Source organism: Hermetia illucens, chromosome 4 (assembly GCF_905115235.1).
Source record: "Hermetia illucens chromosome 4, iHerIll2.2.curated.20191125, whole genome shotgun sequence".
Lineage (NCBI taxonomy): Eukaryota > Metazoa > Arthropoda > Insecta > Diptera > Stratiomyidae > Hermetia > Hermetia illucens.
The window spans coordinates 45,087,369-45,098,941 of record NC_051852.1 but is presented as its reverse complement, the minus strand read 5'-3'; the positions used below and the strand labels follow the sequence as shown (position 1 = coordinate 45,098,941).

General features: G+C 41.4%; 1 protein-coding gene across 1 annotated transcript; it reads right to left on the bottom strand.

Moving 5' to 3' along the window:
• Window positions 1-895: 895 nt before the first annotated feature.
• LOC119655728 (leucine-rich repeat-containing protein 58) lies at window positions 896-11,106 on the bottom strand. The gene is made up of 3 exons (XM_038061766.1): window positions 10,225-11,106; window positions 1,431-1,647; window positions 896-1,364 (listed from the first exon to the last, which is right to left on the bottom strand). The coding sequence occupies exons 1-3, from the start codon at window positions 10,716-10,718 to the stop codon at window positions 999-1,001; spliced, it is 1,077 nt and encodes a 358-aa protein (XP_037917694.1). The 5' UTR covers window positions 10,719-11,106; the 3' UTR covers window positions 896-998.
• Window positions 11,107-11,573: the final 467 nt, after the last annotated feature.

The window sequence follows — 11,573 nt, the reverse complement described above, 5'->3', positions numbered from 1 at the left end:
CTTCTTTGATAAAAGGTCTAAACTGCAGAGTGCAAACGTTTACTATGCGAGCTATTATATTTTAAAGCCCATCTGGAGCCTAATTCAGAGGATCATGGAATATCCCAAACATTGTAATCTAATAGCTAAGCATAAAATAAGTCTGGTCAATCTTTAAAAATGTACGATACCAATCTTTAAAAATGTAAGATTAAAAAAAAGATTAAATAGAGCATTGACTAGTGCTAAAAATACCGACAAGCCTAGCAAGTTAAAGTTACTGGAGGACAATTTCCAGGAAAGTCAATTATCTTGAAAAAGTTTAGACGTATCATATAATCTGAAAACTATCCAAGAAATCTATTCCGAAAACTTTTGTTATTAGCGCAGTTGTGGAAGTGACTGAGTCAAAGGTGGGGAGTAGTACTAACGCAGATATTACAATAGAAAATTTGAATGCATTCCATTAACGATTCTAGTGCATATTGAATGAAATGCACATTTCACTGCAACGTTACTTCCTGAGTGCTTTTTATCGATTCAATCACGTATTGCATTTTGGTCTATTCAAATCATGATTCATTTGAAAGTAAAATGACTACATTAAAGAAAAGTTCAACTACAGGTACACTTGCAGGTGCAAAAAGATTGCACTTGCTCAATGATTGCTACAATGTGTAATATCTGATTCCGATATTTTAAAGGGAGTTTATTTATTCCGTGTCTCCGTCTTCTCCTACTAATCGATCGATTTGGTGTAAGCGTTTTGATGCACAGATATCACACAGATCCAAAGCTGCGCATCACAGTCACGAAACGAAATCTTTTATTCTCAAAAAGATATTTACTTCTATTTTTCTGGGTAAATATAATGACAAAATCTGCAGAGACGTCGAGAAAGTCTTAAACAAATCTCCTGTGCGTAAAGTAACTTTATTGTATTGAGCAATCCTTAACAGCAATGTCAGCAAAAAGCATATCAAGTTAATAAGAAATCTAAAAGTATTCACAACCTTGCCTCATCCCAGCAAAACTTTCCGCATCATATAACCACTTGCACCCGGTTCACTATGGGATGAGGACGGGGTCGGTTCAATGCATTTGGATGAGCACAAATATTGCATCAAAGGAACTCGATATTTTCCACAGAAATCGACAAACTTTATGTGCTCGACCCGATTATCGAAAAAGACTCCTCTGCACTTTGGATTCACGCAACAATTGGCAGAACGGAGATATTCTACTAAAGTCATCGGTACGTCCTGTGGACCATATTCGATTGCCGATGTCCTAACCGTCCTTGCGGCTAGTTCCAAAAGACTCGGAGGATTTAGAGCCATGTCCTGAACAAACCGCACGACGAGGGGGTTGTCGCGTAGACTGAGCTGAAATATGGGAATTTACCACTTTAGCATCAACAGGTAAATCAACTAATTCATGAATGTACTTACCTCGGTGAGGTTCTTGAGAGTGATTATGTTCCTAGGCAGATGTTTTAAACGATTCCTGTGGAGAAGGAGTGATTTCAAATTTCTTAATTCGCCTATGCTCGTTGGGAGGTTTTCGATAGCATTGTCACATAGAGTAAGTGCTTGAAGGTGATGAAGCGAGCCGACGGTCTCAGGAACTTCAGCAATCAGATTGCCTCCCAATGATAATATCTGTAAACTAAAAGGAGATTTATTTTTTATTTTTCAAAGTAAGTCTTAAAATCAACCCTAAATTAGGCTCTACTTTATGTTGATATAGTTCATGAAGAGCGTAAATATTTTGAACAAACATTAGATAGGGTACTCGTAGGAGAACTATCAAGTATGGTGCGGACCATGGTCGCAAAGAGTTCACTGTGTAAGGATACTACAAGGTTTAGTACTACGCCATCTACCGTGCAATGTGATGTTTAGATAGGAAAGTCGTAGTGATTTCCATCACAAAAAAAGGCCACGATTTTCAACTTCACAGATGAGTTGCCCATGATAGCCACCACGAAATACCCAGAGGATACTGAAGCCTACATAGCAGTAAGAACGGTGAAGTGGTGATCTTCACCAAATTGAACTTCAAGGAGTTACTGGGACAATACAAATGTGATTTCAAGCGATGACGGCTTTACGGTTTCTTACCAGGGCAGAGGCAAATCGTCGGACGCTGCCTCATCTCTGCCCTGGGAGCAGCGTAACCGTAGCGGCTCGCAGATGTTAAATGCTCGTTTCTATAATTTGTAGAACACGACATGACTACGAATTATCATATATTGACCGCAAATCCGCCTTATTGACCAGAGCTGGCCAGAGCTGAAAATATTTTGAAAATTATGACGATTTGCCTCTGCCCTGGTAAGAAACCGTAAAGCCGCCATCGCTTGACATTTCTGTGAAGTTTGGGTGCAAGCCCTAAGCGAGGGGTCCGTGGACCAGAAAAGAGGGAGTAAGTTACTCCCTATTTAGTCCGGTCCAGCATTAAGTTGATGCGGACTTAGGACCTCATCATTCTCAAAATACAAATCTGATGCTTAGCAAAATATTATCGAAAGCCGGTGGGGTGAAACCTTTTCGAAAATTTATCATTGCCGGACTGATGCAATCCATGCTGCTTCATGCAGTCACGTACGGATAGAGATGCAGGAAGATAAATCCAGTTTACCAAGTTGGTTCCATCTTTGGAACAACATCAGTTGAGGCAACGCTAGTTATAGCAGCCATAGTCGCTTTTGATCTACCAAATGGAGCGGTGGGGGCATAAACTTATCCCTAATATAAGAGAATAGAGTTAACGAGATACTGAAGTCATATGAATGAACATCTAAAACCTGATGCTCTCTTTAAGCCTCAAAATGTTCAATACGAAATCTAAAATTTTGAAAAGTTTTTTCTCAAAGTTAGAACTAAGATTTTCGTTGGCCGAAAAAAAAAACATTCATCAAGCTTGGTTCATTTTCAAGGTAGTAGAATCTGTCTCCTTATTTTTCTTTAGCCTTTGTCTCGTTCGCATATGGAGTCGGCTCGTCGTGATCGGTTTTGCCACCTTGTTTTTTGAAAGACTTGATCTGGATACAGTCGCCAGGCTTTCAAATCCCTGTCCAGCGTCTCAAGCCACCGTTGTTTCGGACGGCCTTTTGGTCGCTTACCATCAACTTCGAGGTTCAGACCAATCTTGGCATACCATTGAAGACGCCTCTTTCGCATTTTTTCTACTATCGGTGTAACCCCATATCGGACGGACGACATTGCGGTAAAATTAAGATTTGACACGTTCGTAAATAAGTCGACCACCAGTTGTGGAACGCGACTTCATCCAGGTTACGCTAATGCGTGAAGCAATTTCATAACGAAGTCCTTCATTGGCTGATAACATTGACCCCAGATATTCAAATCGTTCAGTTCTGGGCCGGTCACTGCGACTGATCGTAATAACACCCTTTTAAAATTCAGTTTTATCCAGATCCAATCTGAGATTGTGTTGCACGAGACGATCATACCATTTTTGGGCCAGTTGTTCGAGATCAGTTTTGCTATGAGACGCCAGGAAAACATCATCTGCATAAGGCAGTGTATAGGACGCTGGACGTTGGACGTCCTGTGTGACGGTGTACATAACAAGAACAAAGAGGAATGGTGAGAGGACGCTTCCTTGATGAATACCGACACAGATACGAAGCGGTTTTAATACACCGGCCACACATCGAACTTTACTTTTCGGATCGGACCCATTGGCGAAACTGGTTGAAAAACTCATCAACTTAAGACTAACTGATGCAATACGGCAGGAGACTATTCACCAAAGTAATATGACTTTTCGGTAATGATGGAAATAATTTCTCTAGAGCAATCTAATAAAACCTAGCTTTTGAAAAATAACTGTTCTTTTTCAACTATAGGAATTTTTAATTTAATTCAGATTTCAACGCGCTGAAAAGAGCGCTCGTGGTATGTGACGTTACAAGTCAAGCGGAGACACGCCAATAACCCAACGAATTATCCTTAATATGCATCATTGGCATTTTCCTTTCTATCACGTTTGAATCTGCAAATTAATTCATGTGCAGGTATGACAAAGATTAACATTAATTTAGTTGTAACTTGAGACAGGGCGTCGAATTCCGTATTTTTTCCCGCCTTGTCTAAATACAAACTTTGAAAAATGATAACTACTTAATAAGCGTTTCAAAAAAGTTTTTGTTAACGAATATGTTAATGTGCATCTATTATTTCGACGCAAAAAACATATACTCCTTTTTTAAGGCTGGAAGTCCATTAAACTCATTAACTGAAGCATACTGTCAGCACTGTGTCCTTGTGATATTACATGCAAAAGCCGATGCCTGATGACTGGTCGGATACGTATGTGGATTATGTTACGGCACTGGTTGCTATACCCACGGTACAGCACACAATAGGAATGGTTATGCGGCGGGTTAGTATATGAGAGAGCATGGACTGCTCCTAGTAGATGGTTTCCAAACAGGCTAGTGAAACTACAAATTCGCAACACAACCGAAAGTTTGCGATTTGCCGGCTAATGTCCAGTGTCTGAGGTCCTTTATCTAGTCTACCGTTTGCTAATGGATGGACCACGTATCTCATCAAAGACGTGCCTCTGTAGTTCAATCGAAAACACGATGAGGTTTACTAGTACCTAACTCAGTTGCTCAGCGAACACGAGAATTTTCAGTCTTACTGGGACACAATCGCAAAAGCATGGTCGTCCGACTGTATTTACTCCAAGGATGTGGTAGATGATGCCTGTCAGAACTTTTTCTTCTGCAGAATGTGGGAACGTCATCGCCTTTCAATGCAAGGGTGTCAAGTTTCTCCGGATACTATGATTCAGGCCATGCTACAGAGCGAGGACACGCGGAACAGAGTGGCACGGAGAGACACTAGAGTAGCTGAGGCTACCTGAACCATCGGGTTAGTGTCCCAAATGCTAGTGTTTTAGTCTACCTGAGACAAAAGTCCGGGACTTGATAAAAAATTTCCTCCTTTTTCCTCTTCTTATGATCTACGGTGTATACTGGCGGACCTTTGCCGGGGGGACTTAGACCTCATGTGGTAATGTGGATAGACGTTGCTAACATTAGCCAGATGATCGTCTATCTAATTCTAGTGTAAAAGGTAAACATAACATAAACAAGAGAGTTTTAACTATAACCTAGTCTCACCGTGATGAATTGCATGTTTGGGTATTACTGGTGCGGCCCTTGAATATAAAAGACTGTTTACTGGCGATTTTGTTCGTCAGGACCGACTAGGCAGCTGCCTTACTTTTCTGAAAAATTTGGTGGTTGCCCAAAAAAAGAGTGGTCTAGAAGGAAGGAGTATATAGTTCCTTCTAATAACTGCAGTTCAATCAATAAATAGCGGACTCAGTCCCACTCGAATATTCAGAAGATTTCAATGAGAGCAGCTAATTTGTTTTGGTCTATGGGGAAATAGCGGACGTGAGGAGTACAGAGCATTGAAATAGATATTGAAAGAACTGAATCTAGTTCTTGCAATCCATTCTCATTCGGATCCTCAAGCGCAGATAAAAATGGGATGAACCAGAAGAATGGGTGGTGGAATACACGAATATCTTCTACATCAATGGGTTAAAAACAGAGCAGTGTATAGGAGAAATGGGCTTTTTTTTGGGACAATATACAAAGAAGGAAGTCAAATTTTGAATGCGTTCTAACGAAGGGATCAATACATCCCTGCCTGCTTGCCGCAGTTAGTAACGGAAGGGAGGATAAAAGAACTTTCTACAGGCAGAAGACACACATTTTACCTCAAAAATCTAAGGTAACTTCCCCATTATGTTATGTCCAACTATTCCGAGCAGTTGCATCGAAAATAAGAATCACTGTGATTTTGTTCAATATAGAACTAAAACTACTTGATACAGCGATTCAATACAGATTTATAAATAAGGTGAGACACTTCAGATATGAAAGGTTTTGTGTATTTTTTATATAAAATCATTTGAGTGGACATTTGTCCATTAGTATCTAGCACGTAATGTTTATGCATATATTATGTCTAAATAATTCACTTTCGCGTGCCGCTGACATTTAAAGTTTTAGAATTTGCACTGAAGCGACATCTTTAACTTATCATAACTTTGTTAATGATAGTACGATTTCCACCGAACTTTGCAGGATCATGCTTTATACTATAGCCTATGAAGGATAAACTTTCGCAGCCAATCAATAAGAATTATAGTAATATACCATTATTAACTTTATTTGAACAGATATCGGTATTGAAGGTATTTCGGAGCCTAGCCACGGTATATTGGCAGCTTTGTATTTTTTCCAGATTCCTCGATTGGGTAGGTTCTGAAATAGGGTCCCTGAAACAAATGATTGAACTCTCGCTCCTTGCGCATTAAATGTCTGGACTGAAACCAGTTTTGAAAAGTACTAATCGATACCCCACATGACTTCGGTGAAAAAAATGTTATACCCCCCATTTGCAAGCATGAAGACCTCCCTTAAGTTCCACGTAGAACGACGTATCTCACAGTATGCGCAGGCGTTCACAGTTTCCACCTTCCCCCCAAATTTGGTGTCAAGAGGTATAAACGTTTCTGTCACAGCCAGACACACAGTAAACCGATTTTAATAAGGTAAGGTTTTACACAAAACCTTAAAGCCATGGACAGCTCCCACTTGATACATGTGATGATATATGTGCATCAAGAAAACCATACACAGGAGATTCAACTCCCAGCACATTCTTTGAAATTTTATAGAGACAGAAAAGTCTTGAATATCTTCGATCACGACGGGCGTTGCGCGGGTGAAATTCGGCGCATAAGGGCTGGTGTGCCGTATATGTGATGCAGTTCATTGGTGTGCGCCCACGTGATTGCGAGCACATCGCTGTAAGTTGCTGCCAGTACATCCCAACGGGGAGCAAAGATTCATTTCGAATTAATGGTAATGAATCTTAATGGAGTCAGTGAACGAATGATGATTCAAAATTCCTCTATGGGAAGCTTAGTGGAAGCAAACACACGCAACATTCTCGGCAATAGATCCATGTTTGCTCTCCTAAGAAGTGAAAAAAATGAGGCATCCAGACCTCAAAATACTCTCCATATCGATATCTTCCCAAATTAAGTTAATAATAGTATATTATCATGTTTTTGGGAAACTGACTAGAAACCTATCTTAAGTTTATCCGAGAGCCATAAAAAATTGCAGCAGTATAGACTGTAGCGGTATATAGCGGTCAAAGGGTAGTATAGGTCCCAGGGTAGGGCTGACAACTCTACACGGAAAACCGATGTTACGAAGCCACGAAAGGAGCCCCGCACAGGATGGATCTTACAACGACGAACCCGGTAACGACAACCGATTAACGATTTGCGCATTTTCTTATGGAACGTGCGCTCCCTGTACAGACCGAATGCTGCTGAGCAGCTAGCCAATACCCTGTCCCAATATAAGGCTGATATAACAGTGTTGCAAGAGATGCGATGGACAGGGACCAATTTCCTGGAGAAGAGCCGCTACACCATATATTATAGTGGCCATCAAATAGACCATGTGCTCGGAGTAGGTTTCTTAGTCAGCCAAAAAATGAAACCTGCTGTTATAGACTCGGATCACTATCTCGTTGGCATGGTGCTCCGAGCTCGAATTACGACACCACCTATAATCCCCTCTAACAATCAGGTGAGAGTGAATACAGAAGTCATCCACAACACAGCCCTCTGCTATACCTATAAGAGGGAAATGGATGCCGCAATAACCACAGTCAACAGAGATCATGGAGATGAAGCATCAACAAATGATCTTCACAACCACCTGAAGAACGTTATCATTGATACGGCCACAAACATACTTGGCCCCAGCCGCAAAAGGAGTCAGAACGGCTGGTTTGACGATAAATGTAAGCTAGCAACGGAACGGACGAATGTTGCATACCCAGTAATGTTGCATTCTTAAAAAACGCGGGCACGCGCAGAGACTTATCATGAACTCCGTCGAGCGGAGAAGCGACTTCACAGACGGAAAAAGGAAGCCTGCGAGAACCAACAAGCCTGTCAACTCGAAAAGTACAGGCAGCAACCGCACCAGGGGCGCAAATTTTACCAACAAGTCGGCAGGATGAAGCCTTACACACCTCGATGTTCATCTTGCCGAGACAAAGAAGGAAATCTGATTTCCGACAAAATGGGCATATTGGAGCGATGGGTTGAGTACTTTGATGAGCTACTGAACAACCAGAACATCGACGAGTTGGAGGTCCCGCCAACTGAAGACAACGGACAAATACTGCCACCACCAAGTATAGGAAAAACAGTCCGTGTAATTCATCGGCTTAAAAATCATAAGTCGCCAGGGGCCGGTATCACGTTGCTGAGTACTATCTATAAGATATTCTCCGCTATCTTCCTAGGCCGCATAGCCCCATACGCCCAGAACATCATTGGCCCATACCAAAGAGACTTCACTCCAGGCAAATCACCAACAGATCAGATTTTCTATCTGCGGCAAGCGATGGAAAAACTGTTGGAATATGGACAACAGTTGCACCATCAATTCATCGCCTTTAAAGCCGTCTATGATTGCATAGCCAGGGTAAAACTGTACACGGCCATGACAGAATTCTGTATCCCGACAAAATTAATAAGACTGACTAGGCTGACCCTAACCAAGGTGCGAAGCCAGATAAAAGCACCAGGATAACTCTCAAGAGGTACGATCCTCTTTAAGTCCACCCAACTACTGACCTATGCTGACAATATCGACATCATGGGAAGAACTACCCGAGACGTACACACTTGGGCTGCACATCAATGAAGGCAAGACAAAGTATATGGTGGCAATGTCAACACCAAAAACCAACCAACTAACAACATCAAACCGCACTGGTCAAACGGGAAGAATAAAGATAGGAGACTACAACTTTGAAACCGTTGATAATTTCTCCTATTTAGGGTCGAAAATCACAACAGATAACAGCTACAATGATGAAATCCGCGCACTCTTATTTTACAGATTTACTTCAGCTTACAAAAACTGTTCCGCTGGAAGCGTCTCACCATAGGATCAAAGCTCTTACTGTACAAGACTATGATCTTGCCAGTCCTCATGTATTCCTCGGAGACTTGGGTTCTTAGCAAGAAGAATTGCGAACTTTTGGCCGCGTTCGAGAGAAGAATCCTCCGAAAAATGTTTGGACCCCTACATGAGGATGGACGTCTCCGTAGCCTACATAACGACGAAATCTATGAGCGTCAGGTTGTGGATAAAATCCAGCTCAATAGGTTACGGTGGGCGGGTCACTTAATCCGTGTGGATGAGGATGACCCCACCCGGAAAGTCTATAAGGGCAATATCTATGGTAGAAAAAGAAGACGAGACAGACCCTGCCTAAGATGGAGCGATGGCGTAGGTGAGGACGCCAGGCAGCTTTTAGGGATATCGAATTGGTGAACCTCGGCGCAAAACCGGCATGTCTGGATTTCCTTGTTAAGGCAGATCTACACTGGATACCGCTTGTTACGCCGTTGACGATGATGACAATGATATGCTAAATATACAGATACATAACGGGCTGCGTATAAATGGGATAGTTCTGCCCTGAAATATACTAACATAAGAAGCGAACAAAGCCTTTCACACCTGAAGCGTCGAGCTTCCGGTTTTCAAAAGGTCGTCTGAATCAATCTGTATGAATCAAGCTACAATATACAATTTTCCCACAATTGAAGTCATTTTAAAATTTCATACGCTAACTACGTAATTGTGGAACTACACGCCCATACTTTTTTCAGTGGAGATTACAAAGTTTTCTCTCTAGAGTACTTTCGCCTCCTACTACTTCCACCTCTTATCTACGAGTATATTGCGTGATGTTCGTTCTGTTCTATTTATTCCCATGCACGTCTTACTAAGGGTGAACGATAACTTCATTTAGTTTTAACAATTATCAATTTCTAATAGAGATTGCGCTCCCAACAACAGACTTGTATCATAGAATTGTTCCGAACAAGGAATTCTATTGAGGCCAGACATACGGATATATGTAACAGGGCAAACAATGATGAGTCTGCAGTTAACTTATCGGTCAACCGAATAAAATGGTAAACATTACTGGGAAGACAGCGCGCTTAAACAGAAAACATGTCCCAGAAAACGTAAACATCTTGGCGATAACTTCCCACTTAATGCTTGGAAGGGAATCATTCAGCCGTAGAATAACGAGCGTTCCTAAACCAACAGAATAATTGAAAGATTCCTTCACTCACCTACTCATCTTCCAAATATCCTTGGATATGTTGGATATTTTGTTGGCTCCTAAGTACAAGTATCGCAGCGACTTCAGCTCCAGCGCCTGATCCGGGAAGTGTGTCAACATGTTTCCGCTGAGATTCAGTTCTTTCAGGTTGCCATTTTTGAAATTCAGGCTTTTGGGGAGGGACTTGTTTGTTAGAAGATTGTTTTTCACGATGAGCGTAATCAGCGGCAATTGCACAATTTCCTCCGGCAAGCGAGTCAGCGAGTTGGAACTGATATCCAAGACTTTGAGATTAACAAACTTCAGGATGGTGGCTGGGAAGTCCGATATGCGGTTGTTGTTGATGAGGACGGTCTCGATGTCCGTTGACTTCTTGTTGCTTGCTGACTGGGCCAGAAGGACATCATCTGCATTTTTGGTGGTCAACCCCGAGCGGCCTAGATTGAAGGTTTTTTGTTCGCGCGAATCACTATCGCTACTGTCGGACGTGTAAACTTCCAACATTTTTGGCGACACTCAGTTGGATCTACTGAAAAATTCCACTAATTGAATTGTTTGCCAATTTTTCAGGCCGTACGTATTTTAAGTCGTGATACACTTTCACCGATCACATTCGGAATGTAAGTTTTATGCACTCAACGTTGTTATTCCGAGCGGCGGCGGAACGCGCGAATTTTTCGCACCCAATTCAGACTGATGTAGTCTTGCGAAAAACCGAGTTTCAAAATACCATACCAATATAAGTAAGCCAAAAGGCAGTTATCTGGCGGAATACTTTAACGAGCATCTAATTTTTGCTGCTCTTATCACTTTTATGGTGACCTTGTTAGTGATAATACAGTCAAGTTCTCCGAGGACCCGCCACGAGCAGTCTGGATCTGTATTTGTCCACTGTGCTTCTACAATAAAGCTCTCAATTATTCAACCAGCTTGCACCAGTTGACTTATTAAAATGATGATTTCAACTCCAAGTAGAGCCACCTGATTCTGTTTGGTCTTATGATTCGGAGCGGAGAGAGTTCGAAAACCGTGGTTAACTAAGGTAATATTTCCATAATCAAAAAGAACTCCAGAGCTTATAAAAAATTATAATTGGTTGAGTGCATACATGAATGTCTGAACATATTCTTCCTTGTTTTTTTATGAACAATGAATAGCCCATATAATATAGCAGATCCGGCACATTATCAATTCATGTAAACATACGCATGGAACGTACTGTGCCAATAATTCTAAATATGTATAAGATGGCACTTTGTTGATAAAAGTGCTTTATAAGAAACAGAACCGAACTGAGAACAAAGACTTCACATGACTATAGATGAAATGATGCTGTAGGCAACGTTTTTGTGGAAGCTT

Coding starts and splice junctions, on each gene's coding strand:
- LOC119655728 (XM_038061766.1), bottom strand. CDS start 10,718: ATGTTGGAAGTTTACACGTCCGACAGTAGCGATAGTGATTCGCGCGAA. Junction 1,648..10,224: donor GATATTTGGAAGATGAGTAG/GTGAGTGAAGGA, acceptor ATCTCCTTTTAG/TTTACAGATATTATCATTGG. Junction 1,365..1,430: donor CTCTCAAGAACCTCACCGAG/GTAAGTACATTC, acceptor CCCATATTTCAG/CTCAGTCTACGCGACAACCC.